At 37.0% G+C, this 23,027-nt stretch overlaps 1 protein-coding gene across 1 annotated transcript in view; it reads right to left on the reverse strand.

Moving 5' to 3' along the window:
- The window catches only part of LOC136033736 (glucose dehydrogenase [FAD, quinone]-like), a 119,349-nt gene that overhangs the window by 54,336 nt on the left and 41,986 nt on the right, over nt 1-23,027 (reverse strand). The window contains exons 3-4 of the mRNA XM_065714629.1: nt 20,310-20,496; nt 4,811-4,945 (exon numbers count right to left, since the gene is read on the reverse strand). Of these exons, the coding sequence (XP_065570701.1) occupies nt 4,811-4,945; nt 20,310-20,496 (322 nt within the window). The remainder of the gene's footprint in view (nt 1-4,810; nt 4,946-20,309; nt 20,497-23,027) is intronic.

Below are 23,027 nucleotides of genomic sequence, written 5' to 3' on the forward strand. Positions count from 1 at the left end.
CATTAAAACTTAAAACGAACAGAAATTACTCCGTATATGAAATAGATTGTTCCCTCCGCAATCCCTCGCTCTTTACGCTAAAGTTTGACTCTTTGCCACAATTCTGCTTTTTAAAACAATTAAAAGCTTTAGCGTAAAGAGCGAGGGATTGCGGAGGGAACAATCTATTTCATATACGGAGTAATTTCTGTTCGTTTTAAGTTTTAATGTCGCTCCTTACTTTCAGTTAAAAAAAACTAGTTTTTTTTTTATGTAATCAATAGATAAAGATTTCAGTTGCGTACGAAGGTCTTGATGAAACGAAGGCGGAAGAATTTTAGAAAGTAACCGAGAATAATGTGACTACACGAAGAAATTAATTTTGGAAAAATTTCCCAAATAGTAAACATACCAAGTTGAACTAGAAATTGAATCACTATTATTAAGATCACTATTATCCAGCTTCTCAGAATTGGTCAATTTAGACCAATCCTTTTTAGAGGCTGGAAATTCCATACCCTTATAACCAATGGATTTAAGGTACTTTTTATAACCATTTTTTGTTTTCTGCTTTATATTCGCAACAGACCCCGTTGTAGGTCTACCACAATCAACCCAAATTCAAAGCCAAAGTTTAGCCTTATTTTTATAATTCTTTAATTCAGGATCGGCAGCCCATATAGATCGGCAGCCCATATAGATTTCCGCGTTTTTATACGAATACGCTCTTCAGAAACCACAATTTTTTTAGTTTCTTTTATACATCTAATTATATCATCATAATATCTATCAAGATCACCCTTACTGCCCTTTACTTGCAATTGGAGTAGATGGTAAGGTACACGAATACAACTAAGCTATGTAGATAAAGACAACACTACCAGATTGATGGATGTAGGAGTATGATAAATCTTTCTTCAGAATCACGTAAGGGGACATGCAGTCCAATATTTTTCGGGATCAATAACTTTGTTCATCCTAATCCTTATTAAAGTCACCAAGAACTATAAAATCAAGTTTATTTTCCTAGACACGATTCATCGCGGACTTTAAAGACTTGCATGTAATAGCAAATCAATTTATTGACTCCACTGTATTATTTTTATATGGAATATAAACATTAGCAAACACAGTACTATTTACTCTCACAGCAAGAATGTGCTTATCCGAATAAAAAAGGGATAGATTCGAAAGATCAATACTTTTTGAAAAAAATACAGGCCAGACCTCCAGAAGGGCGGCCACACGTGGTAAATGCATCAGAAGTAAAAACCGAATGAATAGAGCTTCGATGAAGGAAATTTCTGCTAGAGGCAGCTAACAAGGTTTCTTGCAGGCGGATAACGTCGAAGTTCTCGTACAGATCGTCAATATAAGCATCTTTATTTTTTGTGCCATTGATATTGTGCGATATGATTGAACCTTGTAAAGTCATTTAGAGGTTTATTGACTTGCAAGACCACGGAGAACAGAGCTTGACATGCTAAAGGACACGTGTTCACCATTGCAATTGGCACATTTTGGTGAGGCATTGCATGGATTTTCTTTCGTACTAATATGAGGGCCGGCACAACGAGCACATTTGGGCGCAGGACTGGGACAAGAAGACTGGAAGTGATAGGGCGATCGGCACTTAAAACAACACTTTGGAATTTCCTTAAACTCGCTCAATCTAAAGAATGCAGAACCAATTCGTACACCGTCTTTGAAATAAGCAGTTTTAGCAAAAAAATCCACAAAATAAAGCTTAAATGTTTTCGAATAGCCCAGCCTCTTGGCAGCAACAATACCGCTACAATTTGTGCAAGACTGAATCGCATAATCCTCTGGAACACCTTTTATAATAGCCGAATATTTCTTAGAAATTTCTTTGGTTGACGTACCGGCGAAAATGACGGGAACAGATGCACGGAAGTCTTCGGCAGCAGATTCATCAATATTTACATACCACTTATCGTGAACAGGGCGAATAATGGAAACAAGTTCATGGCCACTGATTTTATCAATAGCGTCTTTCCTTTTAATATGATCCGATAGATGAGACGGCACTTGAGAGATGACAATAGTGGTTGACTGGCGATTAGAGCCTATAGGCTCTGGTAACTGAGGGTAATTGAGGCTATAATTGTCCAACTTTGCTGACACAATTTGAACAAACTGATGAATTTTGGATACTTTAGAGGCTAATTGCCAATAGGCCACAGCCGGCAACACTGAACTTGAGTTGGAAGTTTAATCACGTAAGTTGGCATAGTGATGCTAGCTTCATCACACTTCTTCAAAAGATCGAGCATGTCCTTAATATTTCTGGTTGCAGACTATGCACCACTACGGCGAGGGGGAATTTCATCAGGCGCAAGTTGCGACCATAGATCAGCCTTGGCTTTAACTATTTTTGGTGAAGCAAAGAAATCCACTCCATATTCAATAGTTTCCTTCTCAGAAATCGAATTCAGCCAATCATTTTGAACAAAATTTAACACAGGCGAATAGAAAAGTTCAAAGTCATTAAGATCATCCGATTGTTCGCTAATACTTGGCATCTTTTCAAGGCACCTAGTTCCAACCACCACACATTTAAACCGTTCAATTTATAAATATAGGTCACTGTTATATGTCATTATAATCCCAAGCCAATTGTTGCGAAATAACAAGGTTACTAAATTAATTACGAAGCATAGGTCAGGATTAAAAGTCTCTATGATCCCAAGCCAAATATTGTGAAATGTTAAATGAATTCACTTGACAAGAAACTCACTGATTTAGTAATGTTCATAAAATATCCAATTTAGCTGTTCTCGCATTGAACTCTGAAACAAGACTGATAAATTCAGACATTTTGATCTAGATTTGGTAAGAATTACAGACAAACATGTCCCACAGAGAGAAAATATGAAAATAGGTGACACTGAATCTATTTAATAGGGCAAAAAGGATGGGATGCATAGGCAGGGTAAAGGGGTCATATTTTTCCTTCTATGCATTTAGAGGAATTGAGTTGAAGATCCATGATTCTACTTAATATATATCAAACAGTTCGTGGTAACGAACTGTAGTAAGGAGCGACCCGGCTCAATAGTAACCAAAACTATAAAAAATGGAATTTTGATACCAATAGCTAAATTATAAGAATCGCATTTTAATGCTGATTTTAAATATATAAGTTTTATCGAGTTTAGTCTTACCCATCAAAAGTTACGAGCCTGAGAAAATTTGCGTTATTTTAGAAAACAGGGGGAAACGCCCCCTAGAAGTCATAGAATCTTAACAAAAATCACACCATCAGATTCAACGTATCAGAGAACCCAACTGTAGGAGTTTCAAGCTCCTATCTACAAAAATATGGAATTTTGTATTTTTTGCCAGAAGGCAGATCACGGATGCGTGTTTATGTTTTTTTTTTTTTTTTTTTTGTTTCTTTCCAGAGGTGATCGTATCGACCCAGTTGTCCTAGGATGTTGCAAGAGGGCTCATTCTAACGGAAATGAAAAGTTCTAGTGCCCTTTTTAAGTGACCAAAAAATTGGAGGGCACCTAGGCCCCCTCCCACGCTAATTATTTTACCAAAGTCAACGGATCAAAATTCTGAGATAGCCATATTATTCAGCGTAGTCGAAAAACCTTATAACTATGTCTTTGGGGACGACTTACTCCCCCACAGTCCCCGTGGGAGGGGCAACAAGTTACAAACTTTGACCAGAGCTTACATATAGTAATGGTTATTGGGAAGTGTACAGGCGTTTTCAGGAGGATTTTTTGTGGTTGGGGGGAGGGGTTAATAATAGGGGGATATGCTGGGGGAACTTTGCATCGATAATTTGTCATGGGGGAAGAAAATTTCCATGAAGGGAGCGCAAGATGTACTAGCATTATTTAAAAAAAAACAATGAAAAAATAAATATGAAAAAGTTTTTTCAGCTGGAAGTAAGGAACAGCATTAAAACTTTACGCTAAAACATTTTTAGTAATTTCAACTATTTATTCTACGGCTTTTATGATTCAGGGGTCATTCTTAATGACTTGGGACAAAATTTAAGCTTTAGTGTAAAGAGTGAGGTACTGAGGTACCTCGCTCTTTGCGCTAAAGTATTTTTAGTAATTTCAACTATTTATTCTACGGCTTTTGTGATTCAGGGGTCATTCTTAATGAATTGGGACAAAATTTAAGCTTTAGTGTAAAGAGTGAGGTACTGACGAGGGGCGAACCCCCTCATATATGTAATAAAAATATGAGAATACAAAAGTTCTTTATGTAAGCTAATTTATAAGTTACGTAAATCTTTTACTAATAAAAAGATTCGTAAAAAATTAAAAGTTCTAGTTGCCTTTTTAATTAACCAAAAAATCGGAGGGCAACTACGCCCCCCCCCCTCACTCTTTTTTTCTCAAAAAAATTCGATCAAAATTATGACAAAGCCATTTAGCCAACAAAAAAAAAAAAAAAAATGCAAATTTCGTTTTAATTATTTCTCTGTGGAGAGCCAAAATCAAAACATGCATTGATTCAGAAACGTTCAGAAATTAAATAAAAAAACAAGTGTTTTTAACTGAAACTAAGGAGCGACATCAAAACTTAAAACGAACAGAAATTACTTTGTATATGAAAGAGGCTGCTTCCTCATCAACGCCCCGCTCTTTACGCTAAAGTTTTTTACTGTTTTAAAAAGAAGAATTGAGAGAAAGAGTCAAACTTTAGCGTAAAGAGCGGGGTGTTGATGAGGAAGCAGCCTCTTTCATATACGAAGTAATTTCTGTTCGTTTTAAGTTTTAATGTCACTCCTTACTTTCAGTTAAAAAAACTTGTATATTTTATTTAATTTAATCAAGTATACCTGTTTGATTTCCACCATTTACGTCTACTTCCTCGTATCCTAGCTCCTTTCCTGCCTCAATAAATGCTTTGGCTAGAGAACTTGAGTGTCTTCGATCTTCCACAGACAAAGGTCCATCTGTCCCATGGAAAGCGTCTAGAAAATAGAACCAATTCATGAATAGGAGGAAAAAAGAAAAGAAAATCTATCATCTACTAAGTTAATGCTTGCTCCAGAATTTATTATTTGGAAAACACACTTGTTAATGATGCAATTTTGGGCTCCTCAAAGCATCTGATTCAAAATATATTGTCAAATGGAAAGAGACCGAGCTTCTGTCACTTAATAAGCTAATTGCTGTTACCTTGATGAGTTTTGTCGAGAGATACTACAAGGATGGAAAGAAAAGTAGTTCCTCAAGGGTGGGGATGGAAATCCATATAAAAATATGGGTCTTAGTTTGTCAGTTGTTGTGGGGAAATTCCATATCCCTCTTCCTTATGTGTAGATATTGTCTTCCATTAACCCCGGCTGTTATTAAGCCTTTTGTTTTAAATTTCATTTCAGCGATCACAAGATTTATTATGGAAAAATTTTCGCTCTCTAAAAAAATCCTTTCAAATGCGAATGTAATGCGCAGTTTATGTCTGCATTGCCAAAACTCAAATGCTGTTTCGCAAGCTCAATATGCAAAACATTTATCTACCAAAAGAAGGACAGATAGTATGATTTAGACATAAGAACACAAAGAACTTACAAACAGACAAATACTCATTATTTTCTAAATCATCTAGAAATAACGTAGTGTAATCGAAAAGAAACTATAGATGACTAGTTTCTAGGCTATTATTTACCACTATTAGTTATGAACACATTATATGTGTTTGATTTACACTATTTACGTCTCTGTGGGTTTAATAAGGGGTTGAATTTAGAGAGAATGCAGTTGAGGTTTTTTAAGCGTATGTTATGCCTTGATAATAAGTTTAATGGGTTAGTACTAAGAGGAGATATAGGAATAAAGTGTATGAGACAGAGTAGGTTAATTAGTATGGTTAAATATTGGGAAAGGATATCATCGATAGAAGATAATAGGCTAGTTAAACAAGCATTTTTAATGATGCTGCAAGATAGGAGGAAGGATTCGTGGCCAAATCAGGTGAAGAATATATTAGACCGTGTAGGGCTAGGTAATTGCTGGAATGAGGGAAAGGGGATAGGAGAGATGGTAGAGACTTTACTTAGGTTAGTTGCTAGTAGGCTAGAATCTCAGGAAGTTCAGGTTTGGCAAGCTGAGAAGGCCCCCTCTTCGTCCCTTGGGATATATGCGGAGGTCAAGGAGAACTGGGGCGAAGAAATTTATCTAAAAATGGGATTGGCTCCGGATGATTTGAAATGGGTAATGTATGTAAGGGGAAATTTTATGCCTCTTGGCGAACGTAGGAAATATTTAGGGAGAAATAGATTGAGGGATGGTCCTTACAGTTGCCTATGTGTGGAGAGATGGATGAGTCTTTGCAACATTTCTTAGGGGATTGTAGGGAGTTGAAGGATTTGCGCTTGGAAATATTTGGTAAGGAGGTTGGGGGGGGGGAGGGATTGGATTTCGGAAATTTTCAGAAGTAGGTGTTACTTAACTATAAATAATATTGGAAAGTTCATCCGGGTAGGTGTGAGGTATCGTGATGTTTTCTTAAATAATTACTTTAGTGTCTTTTCAGTCTGTGTTTGCTGCTGTATTTTTTTCACTTGTTTTTGTGTATGTCACCATGGCCCAATTGGGCTTTTCGTGTGAATAAATCTATCTAAATATATCTATTTATCTATCCATATACTTACCTATGAACAGGACATACGAATTTGGCACATAGATTGTGTGAAGTGATCCGCTATTTACGCAACAATTTTTGCAAATTTCAATAGGGGAGACTTAAAGAAGATCCATGGGTTTCCCCTGTTCTATTTTATGTATATTCATGTTTTGTTCCATCCTCATAATACCGCGCAGATGGTTGAAGAGAGTTAGGGAATCATACATTCAAAAATTCCGAATGTGTTTCTCAATTTAACTGACATTCAGAACAACCCTCGCTCAGCATCCCTTTTAGCTCTTGTGATAATGCATGGATATAGTTTCCAATTCAAGGTCTGTGTCTCGTTTTTGTTCCTTAGCCTAGAATGTCCCATCCTTGTAATGATTGCTACAGAAAATGTGGAACTGGGTCATTCCAGTGTTCTAAGTGCAATGCATGGTTGCACCCAGCTTGTGCTGGCATCACAAAAAGTAGTCGCCTAAAAAACCCTAAATGGTTGTGCGTACAGTGCCGATCAACAATGGTCGTAAATGACGAGATTATTACCAACGATAACCAACCTGAAGTGATCCAACCACCCGAGGTTAAAAAGCCTCACCTTATTTCTATTGAAGAAAATTCAACTAATTCCAAGGATAATCAACTGGAAGTGATCATTCCAATTGGTATTGTTAATTCCCCATCCATACCTCGTGTTTCGAATAATGATAAAAATAGTTCCCCTGGATCGATTGATTCTGCAAAAATTACCACCTACCACCAACGCCAAATTACCCCACAAATTTCTTGCTCCAGTAAAGATGAAGTCACGTGCAATGCAAAAAAGGCTAGTGTGTTTGAGCCCCATACCTGTGAAGATTGCCTAAAAAAAGATGCAGAAATCGTCAATCTCAAGAAACGGATTATTAATCTCGAATTTCTTTATGATAGCTTGTCTGATCTTTACGAGCGCCAGAATAGTAATCTCTTCAAGGACAAAGAAATCAAATTGTTAAAAGTCGGTTTTCAGCTCGCAATTGTTGAAGCTTTACATACTTTAAATTCCCCTACACAGCCCAGAATTCCTCATTTAGCTGATACTTCCGCGAATATTCATTACCAAAAGTCTTCGGTTCATCAAGCAAGGGCTAGTGAACTTCCTTCGTCAGAATTTTCTCAAGGGATTAAAAAGGTTACGCAACCTAATCATACTGACCTCGCTTCAACCGAAGATAATTTATTGTTGAAATCCAGTGTTAACGACACATCTTTGAAAAGTGACAATGCAGTTGAACTGACAAGCGGAAATTTTTACACAATGCAATCAACTATTCAAAAAAATGATTTTACGCGTAATAAACCTAATGTGTGTTTTAACTTCTTAGATAGTAGATGTATTTCTAATAATTGTAAATATTTACACATTTGTAAATTTTTTGTTTTTAGCCGTTGTACAAATAATCTGTGTAAATACCCCCATGTTGATATTTGTAAAAAGTTTTCAAGTGGAAGGTGCTTTGGCTGTACAAAAGCTCATATTGAATCGCCAATTAAAGCTCGTAGTAGGCTCCACAAAACTGGGCTGCCCAGAAGCCACCTTAATCCTGCTAAATCTACTATGCATTTTAAGTCGTGTAATTTTGCTCATGTATCATCAGACGCGGGGGGTAGGTTTAAAACCCAACCTTTTTTAGGGCAGCGTCGAAGGCACTCACGACCCCCTCCTCCCCTTGGTCAGGTTCCTGTCGACTTTCATTCTTATCCCCCTGCATTCTCAGATCAACAATTAATAAACCCTTCCCGATTACATACTCCCCCCCCCCTTACCCCTTGTTATCTCCTCTCCCTCTCCGTATACAGAAGTCATATTTCCTTCCCCCTTATAGTATGCTGCCCCATACCCTCCCTACTCCGCCGCAAACCAGCAATTTCTTGACGGACATGAATCACTATTCCCACCCAGCCCCCCCTTTCCCAGCACCTTACGAAACCCCAGCCCATTCGTTTTATCCCTCGTGCCTACCCTGTAAACGTGACTCAGGTCTGAGACTTTTTCCGTCCAATAATTGTCATATAATAAGTCCTCGTGCTTCGTCCATATCCTTGCCCGTCCCCCCACATCCAAATCCCCAAAGCAAATCCTTCCCTTACCCCTCTTCTCCAAAGCATAATAAAATTAAATTAAAACCCTACCCCCCAGGAAATTCTCAAACCTGTCAAGTTTCCCTGTCGCGATTCCCCAATCGGTTTGTTTTTCCTAAGCTTTTAGTTACTAATGCTGAAAGTCTTAATTTTAAAAAGCTTACTGAACTCGAGATGGTTTCAGAATCACATTTGATAGATATTATAGCTGTTACTGAAGTTCAATCCCATGACCCAGGGTCCCTACACCTGACAAATTATTCAGAGTTTATTAAACTCCGTCCTTCAGACCACCCACTCGGGAAAAAAGGTGGTGGAGTTCTGTTTTTTACTAAGAGTCACCTTTACCCGAAGGTTATTCAAGTCCCTAACTTATCCGAGTATGATCAAATCCTCTGGCTAAGTGTTAGACCAAAAGTAATCCCTCGTCCATTTAGTATTATTGTAATGGCTGTTTTCTATTACTCCCCAAATCAAAATATCGAGTCAAAACGTAATTTTATCCAGCAATTACAGGCAAGTGCTGATTTTGTTATTTCTAAGTACCCCAATGCTGGCCTTTTTTTAGTTGGCGATGCCAACGACCTTAAAATGGATTCCTTTTGTGCTTCACTTAAAGTAAAGCAAATTGTTAAAACACCGACGACTCGGGGAAATACCTCTCTTGATGTTATTTTAACTAATATGTATAATTTTTACACCCCTCCCTCAACTTTGCCCCCATTAGGTGGGAGTTATCATCTTTCCATTCTTTTGTCCCCCTCCTCAACTTTTAAGCATACTTTCTCAAAGACTTATAGCACTTACCGCCCCCTTCAAAATTCTGGTCTTCTTTCTTTTGGTATGTGGCTGAGTACTGAAGATTGGTCCGATATTTATAGCTTACAAAACCTTGATGAGAAAACAGCCATGTTTCATAAAAAGCTAATTGATAAATATCAAATTTGTTTCCCAGAAAAAAGGTTTAAAAGGTGCTCAAGTGACAAACCTTTTATTAATCAAACAATAAAAACACTAATTAGAACCAAATTGAAGCTGTTTAAGAATGGTAAACACGATCAAGCCAATATATTAAGAAAATCAATTAAAAGAGAAATTCGTAAATTGGCACGATCATACTACAAAAATAAGATCGAAGAATTGTTCACTAATAAGCCAAAAAACTGGTATTCCGAGGTTAAAAAGCTATTTGGCAGGAGTCTTGACCAGCTTAATTTTAACTTACCAGAGCCCCCTGATGTTACTGCAAATAGTCTAAATAAATTTCTCGCTTCCATTGTCCAGAGCCTTCCAGCATTGCCAATCCAATTATCAACAGGAGCCCCATCCCCTCTTTTCCCGACTGTTTCCCCGTCTGAGATTGAAAGAAGAATTAATAAACTAAGAAAGACAAGTGTTTGTCCTTTGGATATCCCATTTCCTCTTATTAGAGCCTTCGGTGACTTCCTGTCTAAGCCCTTGTCTGTCCTGTTTAACGAAATTACTAGTCTGGGCAAATTCCAACAATTTGGAAACAGGGTTTTATTACCCCTTTGAAAAAGAAAAACAGAAAGCCTGACTTTGATGGCGTTCGACCTATTACGCTTACTCCTATTTTTTCAAAATTGTATGAAGGATTCCTTGCAGATTTGCTAAAGGAAAAAATCCTACCTCTTACTGACCTGAAACAATTTGGAAACCTAAAATCAACTTCTACTTCCCACTACCTCGTTCTCTTATTGACCACATCGGGAAAATCCTCGAAAAACCTAATTCCTGGCTAAACTTAATTTCTATTGACCTTCAGAAAGCCTTTGACCTTGTCAACCACAATATTTTAATTGAGAAACTAGAAAGCGAGTTCAATATCGATCCCTTACTGGTAAAATTGGTTGCCTCCTTTTTAACAAATAGATCACAGGTGGTTAAATACCAGAACCATTACTCAAATCCTCTCCCTATCTACAATGGCATACCTCAAGGAACTCTCCTAGGCCCCCTCCTTTTTTCAGTCATGGTTAACAGCCTTGCGAAGGAAGCTCCTGACCGTTGGAAATTTGTTGATGACCTAACGATTGTTGAAAGTTGCTTCAGAAATTTACTAAGTGACCCTATGAGTATTCTCAATGAAATTGGAAGTGAGGCTTTGGACCTAGATATGACCGTAAACCCCTCTAAGTCCATGATAATGCCGATTTGTTTCCTCCAATCCTCGCCCTGTTTTCTTAATCCTATCCCTCCTGAAATTTATGCATCCTAGGTTAAATTACTTGGAGTCACAATTTCTTCAAATTTAAAGCGGGATATCCACGTTAAAGATATTATCCATAAAGCTAATGCATCTATCGCCCTCCTTAAGCTCCTAAATAAATATAGCGTCCCCCCTTCTCACTCCTTAAGGTTGTACACGTCTTTTGTCCGTCCGCATCTTGAATATGCTTGTCCAGTTTGGCACCCTGGCATCTCCCGTGAAGAATCAGACAAAATTGAGTCAATCCAAAAAAGAGCCTTGCGAATAATTTTCAAAGAAGGCAAGGTGCCTTACTCTCTGCTCCTAAAAAAAGCTAGTTTGGAAACCCTTGAGCGAAGGAGGTCGTCGTTGTGCCTCCGTTTTTCAAAAAATGCAATAACGAACCCTCGGACGGCAAGTATTTTCCCCAAACGTCACTCACCATCCAGATTACGACAGCCTCGAGCTGTTTCTGAGCCTATCCCAGTTTTGTCTCCCATTCGCTGCGTTACTTCCAGATATGAAAAAACCTTTGTCCCCTTCATCACAGAAAAAATAAATAAAATAGCCAACTAGTTTCTCCTCCCCCCCCCTTCTTTTTTTTGTGAGGTGCTTTAGTTTGTTTCACTAATTTGCTTGCCTCCCGCTGTTTTGGTTTAGTTTCCCTTTTAATTCATATGTGTTTTTCGTGTGTTTTATGCTTCGTTCTTTTTTTTGTGAGTTTTTGGACTTTTTTTAGTGTCCCTTTTAATTTGTAGATATATATGTTTATTTCTTGTTCATTTCTGTGTTATTATACTTTTTTGTCCCCTTTCCTTTTTTTCTGACTTATATATTTTTTTATTTATTTTTTTGACTCATAATTTGATTATTTATTATTATTAGCTTTGTGTTTTTTGCTTTGTTTGTTTTATTAGTCGACTCCGAAGTCCGAATTCGGCCCTTTGAGGGCTTGTGATAGTGATTTTTTCGAAATAAATATCTTATCTTATCTGATGTATGACCACAGTCAATAGAAGAAGTCAGAAATACCAGCAGAAATCTATAAAGCAAGCCCAACACTTGTGGAAGCCCTGTCGAACCTAGTAGAATCTGGAATGCGGATTAGTTCCCCCAGGATTGGCGCAACACCATTTATTTCTATCTTCATAAAAAGAGATACAGGGGAGTGCAAGAACTACCGTGGAATTTTACTGACTGGTAAAGCCGGGAAGATTTTTGTAATAATTATCATAAACTATTTCCGAAGGAACAAGAGTAACGAACAAGAAATAAACAGACTGGCTTCGGCCTAAGAGTGAGGTGTGTTGATCATATTTTCACTCTTAGACTCCTCCTCTACCATCGATTTATTCACGAACAAGACACCATCGCCACCTTTCTCGACTTCATCGTCATATTTGACTCTATACTTCGACCTATTCTCTGGTGATGGTGCTTGAAGATGGTGTCCAAACTTAGTTCGTCAACCTGATCAAAGCTTGGTACGAAGATATGAAGAACAATATGCAATTATATGGCGAATCGACAGAGCTCTATGAAATAGAGTACAGCGTTCACCAAGAATGCCAAGGGTCCCAAATTGTTTCAATCATAGAAGATGATTTCATCACATTATATTATCATAAAAGATTGGATTATAAAGAAAGCATCGAAGGAAGAAGATGGCTTGGCATTTTCAGCCAAAGGAAGTGTTGCTGACCTCGAATATGTTAATGATGGTACTCTCCTATCCGACTCAGCGCCGAAAGCCAAAGAAATGATAAAAAGAGTGGCGCCTAGAGTAATGCGATGCCCATAGCAGACCCTAACACGTCAGGTCTTTACTGTGGTGCCTCCCTCCTCTTGAAAGAAGACACCACGAAAGCAGATCAAGTTATAGCAGTACTTTATGAATAAACCACTTGGAAATGTCCAAGTGACTACCTGGACGTCGAACTACTTGGCGGTTCCCGGAAATGGCTACAAGTGGAACAAGTCACACCTTCAACTCATTCGACCGCTGATACAGTACAGATAACTTTGGCAGAGCCTGGTCCAGCAGCTTCTTGGTACTGAGTCGGGCTGAATAGCCTGTTTTAAGTACGTAAGTATCAAAAGCCTCATATTTTGTTGAAATCAGAATCATATCAGTATTTAATCAATTTAAGGCAGATTTGCTTAGGCTTATTAACGCAAAAGTGTCAAGCAACTTAAGTAATCACAACTTTTATTTTATATTTCCCATAGTTGTGACACGTGATCTTGGGGAGCTTAGGGTGATAAAAATTCCCACGAACATCTGAATTTCAGATCCCGGGTAAGGCAGAAAACGCCTGGTCATGCTGCAAGCTTGGCTTTAGGTATGTTACGACAAAAATACAAATTGTGTAAACCTGAACTAATATAAGCTAGAACAACTTAAATGATGTCAAATTTGATGAGTTTTATGAGCATAAAATACTATACATATACTATACATTTTTTGTTACTAGAACATTCTATCGTTAAGCTTTCTATACTGTTTTTTGCCAAAGCTTCTGTGTTTTGCCTTTGCTAGTTTCATAACTGGCCAACAGTGGTTTTGTTGTCGCTGATTCATTTGAATTTGATACGCGAGTTCAGAAATGGCACTAGTTCAGCCTAGGAAAAGGTTATACATGAAACCAACTACTCAATAAACACTTGAGAAGTTTCTTTTCCGTCAAACTTCTTTTCCGCCATATTAGCCACACCCATCTTGGGATTGGCTAAAGGGACCACTTGGGCCCTCCAGATTATAATATCCTGGCGAAATCGTAACGTTCGAAATGCAGCACCACGTTTGGATCCAGGAGGCTCTATCCGCAACTGGTGGTTCTAAGATCGACAACCAGTCCCAATCCCAAGATCTGCCTGAATTCTTGAGCCAGCCAAAAGGATCCAATTCAGAATATTCCCTGTTTTCACCTGGCTCTTAACTGGATTCCCTAAATTTCCAGCGAAATAGCCCAAGGGCTCCGCCAAGAGTGTCCTTTATGCTTTTAATAGAATCGATAGATCTGAAACTGTTAGGCACCTTTTCTGTAATTCAACATGACTTTCAGCTTCAGTTCTGTCCAGCAAATATTAATTCGTTGCAAAAATTTAAACCCAAATTTTTCACCTGTTTTATTTCAGTTCGTTTTACAAATGAGTTTATTGTTCACTTTCATGTATGTTCGTTTGAGATTCATTTATTCATCGTAGCAGTATCTACTATAATAATGTTCGATGCTATTATTCATTTAAACTAAAGTTCGTTTTGGATTACATTTATTCATTGACAGTCATTTTTGTTTGTTTTGAGTTATACTACAGCTCTTCATTTTTCTTTGAAAAAATCTTTTATGAAAAATTTTCCCTTGAATGGAAAGAAGTAGCATAGGAGAGAAGATACTTTGGCTCCTCCTAGTTAATTGTTAATGTTCAAAGAGAAAACCACCACTTAGAATATCCTTTTAGACTGTCGAGATGTCATGAGAGGGTATTCAACTCTTCCTGGTCTTGTATTATCTGTACTCAGATTATCTCTCTATAGCTTGTAAGCTCAAAAGAGCCTTTTTTGTCAGGACCAAGTACATCTCTCTTGGTGTGAATCATTCAGGGAATGGTCTTTGACCCTCAGTAGATGCCTTTACAGAAAAGGTTGATATATTACAGTCTTGAAGGTTAGAGTCATATCATGATTTATATTGCGAATATCCTGATGACTCATGGTAGGCCCTAGGGCCTGAACTCGTCCCTCTCTCTCCGCTATAAAAACATTATACCTAAATTGAAGCAGCATTTTACATAAACCATTTAGGGTACATTCTGACATTCATGCCTACTATCACTGACACTTCATTGATAAGTAAAATAGATAAATGAAAATATTGCACCTTGTTGAAGTTAGAGTCATGTATAACTTGAGATCCACAGATGAAGTCAAAGCCTACTTCCTTCCAGTCCCATTTATATTGATGTATCATGCATTACATTTCTTTCGAGTCAGGGTTATTCAATTAAGACAAAAAAGTTGATACATTGAGAACCAAGAGGTATCAGAAACAACGCTAGAGCGCTGCCCATAGTAAAGCCAATAACGTTTCAATGTTTCATTAGTCTTTTTTTTCCTAAAGGTTTTTCATATGGAAGGGGTGGTCACGCAAACTTTGGAGTGGGCTTATTCAATAGTAAAGAGGAAGTTCTAGCGCCATTTTTAAAGTCAAAAGTGACCGGAGGGCAACTAGCCCCAACCCTCCACCCTCTAGTTTTAGATGCTTGTGATCGAAATTCTGAGATAGACATTTTGTTCTAAATAGTCAAAACATCGGATAACAAATTTCCTGAGTCGAAACAGCCCCCCGAAGCCGGAGGGCAAGCGTTCTGAGATGTGCCCCAGGGGCGTGTAAGTTTTTCTGGAGTGGGTGGTTGTAAAAACTTTGGAGGAGGCCCATATGATTGGAAATTGAAAGTTATGGTTCCTTTTTTAAGAGTCCAAAGTAATTGCAGGACAACTAGTCTCCCCCCACACCCTCTTTTTTCCAAATGCACCTGATCAAAATTTTTCGATAGCCAGTTTGTTCTTAATAGTCCAAAGACCATATAACAATGCCTCTGAGGTTGACAAAATCTAGTTTTCTAGTTCAAAATCCTCTAAATTTAGATGCATCTGATCGAAATTCTGAGAGAGCCATTTTGTTCAAAATAGTCAAAAGATCGGATAATAAAACTCCTGAGTCAAAACAGCCCCCCAGAGCCCAAGGGCAAGCGTCGTGAGATGTGCCCCGGGGCATGTAAGTTTTTTCTGGAATGGGCGGTTGTAAAAACTTTAAATGAGGCCCATATGATTGGAAATTGAAAGTTGTGGTTCCCTTTTTAAGAGTCCAAAGTAACTGCAGGACAATTAGCCTCCCCCCCCACTCTCTATTTTCCAAATGCACCTGATCAAAATTTTGCGACAGCCAATTTGTTCATAATAGTCCAAAGACATATAACAATGCCTCTGAGGTTGACACAATCCCCCAAAGCCCGCGGCAAGGGTTGTAAGTTTTGCCTCAGGGGCATATAAGGTTTTTATGGAAGGGGTGACCAATATAAAACTTTGGAAGAGGCTCGTTATGCTGGAAATTGAATGTTCTAGTTCCTTTTTTAAGAATCAAAAGTGATCAAAGGGCAAAAAGCTCCTCCCCACGCCTCCTTTTCCCAAAACGCATCCATTATAAATTTAAAATGTTCTTTAAAATAGTCGGAAGATCATACGACAATGCCCCCTCGGTTGACACAGCCCCCTAGAACCCGAGGGCAAGGGTTGAAAGTTATATCCCAGGGCATATATGGTTTCATGGAAGAGGTGGTCGTATAGCTCGATTATGCAACCATTGATTGGAGGGCAATTTGATTGGAGGGCAGCCAGAACCCCCATCTAAAACCCGTTTCCCCCAAATAGATCTGATAAGAATTTAGAAATAATCATTCTGTTCAATGTAGTCCAAATGTAAAATAACTAGGCCTCCGGAGTTGACTACCCCCCTAGCCTCAGGGCTATATGTTATGCTATTTGCCCATTGTTAACATGCAAGGTTTTTATGGGAAGTGTGATTGTGTGAACTTTGATAGATTGTCAAGGAGGCTCAATCGATCTTAAACAGAAAATTCTAGTTCTTTTACAAAAAGCCAAAAGGTAACAGAAGACAGCCATCCCTCCCCCCCTCCCTTTTTCCCAAATGGTTCCGATCAAAACCTTAAGATTATCATTTTGTCAAAAATAGTCAAAATGTCAAATAACTATGGTTTTGGGTTTGATAACCCTCACAGCCTTCGGGGCAAGGGCTATAAGTTACGCTAGTTGCCCATTGTTACCAATAAGGTTTTTGATGGAAGAGGTGGAAGTATGAAATTTGGAGAGGGCTTATTCGAATGGAAATTGAAAGTTCTTGTGCCATATTTTAGACTCCCCCGGAAGGTAACCACACCCTCACTCACTTTTTCCTCCAAATTCATCCAAATAAAAATTTTGAAATGTCCTTCAAAATAGTACAAAATTAAAATCACTATAAATCATGGGTTGATAAACCCCCGCCATATCCCCGTACAAGGATTTTAATTTATGTAAGTTGCCCATTGTCAACATATAAGCTTTTTGGGGAAGGAGGGGTAGTTGTATTAACTTTGGAGGGGGATAATTCGATTGGAAACTGAAAGTTCTAGTTCCGTTTTTGGGTTCAAAAGTGATCAAAGGGCAAAACTTAAGATTAGCAGAAATAAATTCCGACAATAATTCAAATTCAAAACGAACAGAAATTACTAGTAGAGAATAAATGAAACCCAAAAGGAAATAGAATTATATAAACAATCATAGCAGATAAACATACAATAGGTAATAATATAAATGAATAATTATAACTTAAAACGAGTAAAACTTAAACTGAATACGCAAATCAAGCTTAGGAATAACACAAATAACAACAGACAAAAGTCTACCTACTGCACCCCTCCCTAACTGTAAAAGTTAAGGCCTACTACGTCATAGTTGATTTACTTAAAACTGTATGTGTCTTGAACAGTCTTAAAAAGAATTAATAAAATTAAAGTGGATACATGATATGTGATATTAATTGCTAAAAACGCATCAGTTCAAGATTTTATTTCACTGTTATTTCTATTTTTAACGTCGTAATAGGCACAAAAAAAAATATTTTCAATATCATTCGTTTTCAGTATCGCGCCAGTGATGCAGTAGGTCTTATATTTTTACATTAGAGAAGGGGGCAGTAGCCAAACTCTTGCTTGTAGTAAAAACTAATTAAAAATTTATTGTTTTAAAAAGCAGAATTGTGGCAAAGAGTCGAACTTTAGCGTAAATTGCGAGGGATTGCAGAGGGGACAACCCATTTCATATACGGAGTAATTTCTGTTTGTTTTAAGTTTTAATGGTGCTCCTTACTTTCAGTTAAAAAACTAGTTTTTTTTTATTTAATTTCTAAATCTTTTTGAATTAATTCATGTTTGATTTTTGGCTCTCCGCACTATTAAAATGAAATTTGCATATTAATTCTTTTTTGGCTAAATGGCTTTCTCTTAATTTTGATCAGACAATTTTGAGAAATAAGGGGTGGGGAAGGAGGCCTAGTTGCCCTCCAATTTTTCGGTTACTTAAAAAGGCAACTAGGAATTTTAATTTTTTTAACGAACGTTTTTATTAGTAGAAAATACACGTAACTTACGTAACAAACTTTTGTATCTTATATTTTTATTATATATGAGGGGGTTTGTCCCCTCGTTAATACCTCGCCATTTACACTAAATCTTAAGTGTTGTCCCAATTCTTTAAGAATGATCCCTGAATCAGAAAGGCCATAGAATAAATAGTTGAAATTACTAAAAATACTTTAGAATAAACAGCGAGGTATTTATCTCCCCCTAAATACCTCGCTCTTTATGCTAAAGTATTTTAGAACCCCTCATATGCGTAATGATCTCTATTTGTATTAAGTTTTAATGCTACTCCTTGCTTTCAATTGAAAAAACTTTTTCTTGTTTATTTTTTCATTGTTTTTTTATAGTAATGCTAGATAATCCCTCGCCCTTTTCATTGAATTTCTCTTCCCCCATGATATATTCCTCCAAGGAAAGATCCTCCCACATATCCCCCTCCCCTCAACCCCACCCAAACCAAAAAATCCCCCTGAAAACGTCTGTACACTTCCTAATAACCATTACTGTGTGTAAACACTGGTTAAAGTTTGTAACTTCCAGCCGCTCCCCAGGGACTGTGGGGGAGTAATTCATCCCCAAAGACATAGTTATTATGGTTTTCGACTATGCGGAACAAAATAGTTATTTCAAAATTTTGACCCGTTGACTTGGGGAAAAAATTAGCGTGGGAGGGGGCCTAGGTACCCTCCAATTGTTTTGGTCACTAAAAAAGGGCCCTAGAACTTTTCATTTTCGTTAGAATGAGCCCTCTTGCGAAATTCTTGGACCACCTGGTCAATACGGTGACCCCTGGGAAAAAAAACAAAACAAAAAAAAACAACAAATAAACACGCACCCGTGATCTGTCTTCTGGGAAAAAATACGAAATTCCACGTTTTTGTAGATAGGAGCTTGAAATTTTCGCTATAGGGTTCTCTGATACGCTCAATGCCATGGTGTGAAGATTCTATGACTTTTAGGGGATGTTTTCCCCTATTTTCAAAAATAAGGCAAATTTTCTCAGGCTCGTAACTTGTGATGACAAAGACTAAATTTTATGAAACTTAAATATTTAAAATCAGCATGAAAATTTTATTCTTTTGATGTATTTTTTAGCATCAAAATTCCGTTTTTTAGAGTTTCGTTTACTATTGAGCCGGGTCATTCGACAGACATTAGTTCCTATTTGCATAACATTATTTTAAGCAAGGGTTGGGCTGTTATCTTCTCATGAAGTACTTAGCACTTGACTACCATTACTGAGTCTGTTTTTTCTTTCTGAAAACACAAAAACCACGTAAAAAATTCAAAAAGCAATAGAGAGAATATTTGCCACATCACCATAAAAAGTTGCAAGAGTGGGACTTCCTAAACAATTATTCAAGTTAATACAAAAGCATCCATTTTTTACAGAAGTACAGCAAACTAAACACCAAATTATTTAAAACACCTAAATTGGATACAATTTTTTACTTTTTCAGCTTTAGATTCAGTACTGCTGCCTATATAAAATAATTGTAACGCAATCGAGAGGAGGCAAAAATCTTTGAGACTAGGGATATTGTATTTTAGGATTTGCTCATTTTCTCATAACTAAGACATTTGGTTTTCGTTTATGGAACTAAAAGAAAATACTTTGAGAACCAAAATATATATATGACTTGATAAACAAATGAAGTACCCCCTTGTATTTTCTAGTGGATTGATACTCTACTTGGCAATACGGGGCCAAAGGATCAATTTCCTCTGCCGCAAGGTTGAGGGATAAGCTTGCTACCTATCACTATAAAAAAAGATCCAGCGACTTAATCTCTCATTGTCGTTTCTTTTTAAGTCACTTGAAGAGATTCCCTTCAATTTGATTTTTTTTTTTTCACAACAGCAGATAAAGAAATATTCCCATCGAAATTTCCGGCTTCTTAAAAGATGCTGTCTTTATAAGGTGTTACCCAGGAAAAATAGGCATATAAATAACAATTTAGCAATATTTATCTGCCAATAATATTTATTTATTACTAGGGTCTTGGAAAGACCATAATGAGGGGTTTTTCAGACTATTCGGAAGATAACCTTCCCACATTCAAGCTAGATTTTCTTTCTTTTGCTATGGATATGTGCTCATTTCGACATAATCCTAAATCTAAATTGTCTCTTCAGGAAGTAACAATGAAACGATTAGAAAAAAAAGTAGTCTTGCCATCAGACATGTAGCGGCCTCTCTGATTCTCAGCTTTTTTGAAAAAAGCAAGAATATTGTCATATGACCATCCTTTGTTACCCAGCTTTTCCCAGTTGTCGTAGTCGAGTTTATTTCCACGTACGTATAACATGTAATTCAAAACAGATCCTCCACCCAAAACTCTTCCTGATGTCCAGTGTGATACCTGTAAAATTAAATCCTCAGGGTGGGTTCAAGTTCAGAAATTCTTAATAGAAGCCTACAAGCTACAAAAAACATGAGTAACTTATAGCCCGTGACAAAGAATACTGGTTCTTACATCAATTAGATAAAAAAAACAAGTTTTTTCAACTGAAAGTAAGGAGTGACATCAAAACTTAAAACGCACAGAAATTACTTCGTATATGAAAGAGGCTGCTTCCTCATCAACGCCCCGCTCTTTACGCTAAAGTTTGACTCTTTCTCTCAATTCTTCTTTCTAAAACAGTAAAAAACTTTAGCGTAAAGAGCGGGGCGTTGATGAGGAAGCAGCCTCTTTCATATACGAAGTAATTTCTGTGCGTTTTAAGTTTTGATGTCACTCCTTACTTTCAGTTGAAAAAACTTGTTTTTTTTATCTAATTTCTGAACGTTTTTGAATCAATGCATGTTTTGATTTTGGCTCTCCGCAGAGGAATGATCAAAACGAAATTTGCATATTTTTTTTTTGGCTCAATGGCTTTCTCATAATTTTGATCGAATGATTTTGAGAAAAAAAGAGCGGGGGACGAAGCCTAGTTGCCCCCCGATTTTTTGGTTACTTAAAAAGGCAACTAGAACTTTTAATTTTTTACGAATCTTTTTATTGGTAAAAGATTTACGTAACTTATAAATTAGCTTACGTAAAGAACTTTTGTATTCTCATGTTTTTATTACATATATGAGGGGATTCGCCCCATCGTCAGTACCTCGCTCTTTACACTAAAGTTTAAATTTTATCCCAATTCATTAAGAATGACCCCCTGAATCACAAAAGCCGTAGAATAAGTAGTTGAAATTACCGAAAATACTTTAGCGTAAAGAGCGAGGTATTAGAAGGAGGTGAGCCCCTCATATGGGTAATAATTTCTGTTTGTTTTAAGTTTTATTGCTGTTCCTTACTTCCAGCTGAAAAAGCTTTTTCACTTTTATTTCTTAATTGTTTTTTTTTTAATAATGCTAGTAAATCCTGCTCTCCCTTCATGGAAATTTTCTTCTCCCATTACAAATTCTCGAAGGAAAGTTCCCCCAGCATATCCCCCTCTTCTCAACCCCTCCCCCAAACCAAAAAAATCCTCCTGAAAACGCCTGTATACTTCCCAATAACCATTACTATATGTAAGCACAGGTCAAAGTTTGTAACTTGTTGCCCCTCCCACGGGGACTGTGGGGGAGTAAGTCGTCCCCAAAGACATAGTTATAAGGTTTTTTCGACTACGCTGAATAAAATGGCTATCTCAGAATTTTGATCCGTTGACTTTGGGAAAATAATTAGCATGGGAGGGGGCCTAGGTGCCCTCCAATTTTTTTGGTCACTTAAAAAGGGCACTAGAACTTTTCATTTCCGTTAGAATGAGCCCTCTTGCAACATTCTAGGACAACTGGGTCGATACGATCACCCCTGGGAAAAAAAACAAAAAAAAACAAAAAAACAAAAAAACAAATAAACACGCATCCGTGATCTGCCTTCTGGCAAAAAATGCAAAATTCCACATTTTTGTAGATAGGAGCTCGAAACTTCTACAGCAGGGTTCTCTGATACGCTGAATCTGATGGTGTGATTTTCGTTAAGATTCTATGACTTTTAGGGGGCGTTTCCCCCTATTTTCTAAAATAACGCAAATTTTCTCAGGCTCGTAACTTTTGATGGGTAAGACTAAACTTGATGAAACTTATATATTTAAAACCAGCATTAAAATGCGATTCTTTTGATGTAGCTATTGGTATCAAAATTCCATTTTTTAGAGTTTTGGTTACTATTGAGCCGGGTCGCTCCTTACAACAGTTCGTTACCACGAACTGTTTGAAACAGTAGTAAACTAAATAAAAAGTTTTGTCATCATAAATGATATATCTTGGGTAAATATTGAATGTAATTCATAAATATATACAAGATATACAATTACAGTCAATACGCATATACAATTAAATTAATAGGCTACAACTATAAACAGAAAACTAAACTCAAACAGATTTATAAAATATTTATATCCAATAAACACTTATACGTCTACGATATTTCAGCAGCCAAGTAATTTAATCCAAATTATAATTTCAACAGGTTGAAGTTGGAAAGGCTGTAGGGAAATTTCCTACATGCTAGAAACTTAGTAAATAATGTATTTATCATAAGAAAGAAGATACACTTATTCATCAAATTAAAAATATTGTTAGCTAATAGCCTTGTTGTCTTGGAATATATATCGAGGCTCCCACTAAAAATTTCTGTCAAAATCCACCTTTTCTGACTTTCACGATCGGAAAATCTCACAAAAGCCAACTTGGTAGAAAAAAAAAACGGATTTGATAAAAGATGTTTCTGCAGAAGAAAACAACTAAGGTCCGTACATCAGAAGACATTAACCAATAATTTCTAACTAGGATTCGAAGAGGAATATCTATCTTATTTAGGATTCTAACTAGGAATTTACCCAGAACTCTAAAAAAGTTTGCTTACTGTGTCTGACTTCTTCATCAGCATAGTGATTGATCACGATT

This window comes from Artemia franciscana, chromosome 12 (assembly GCF_032884065.1).
Source record: "Artemia franciscana chromosome 12, ASM3288406v1, whole genome shotgun sequence".
NCBI classification, from domain to species: domain Eukaryota; kingdom Metazoa; phylum Arthropoda; class Branchiopoda; order Anostraca; family Artemiidae; genus Artemia; species Artemia franciscana.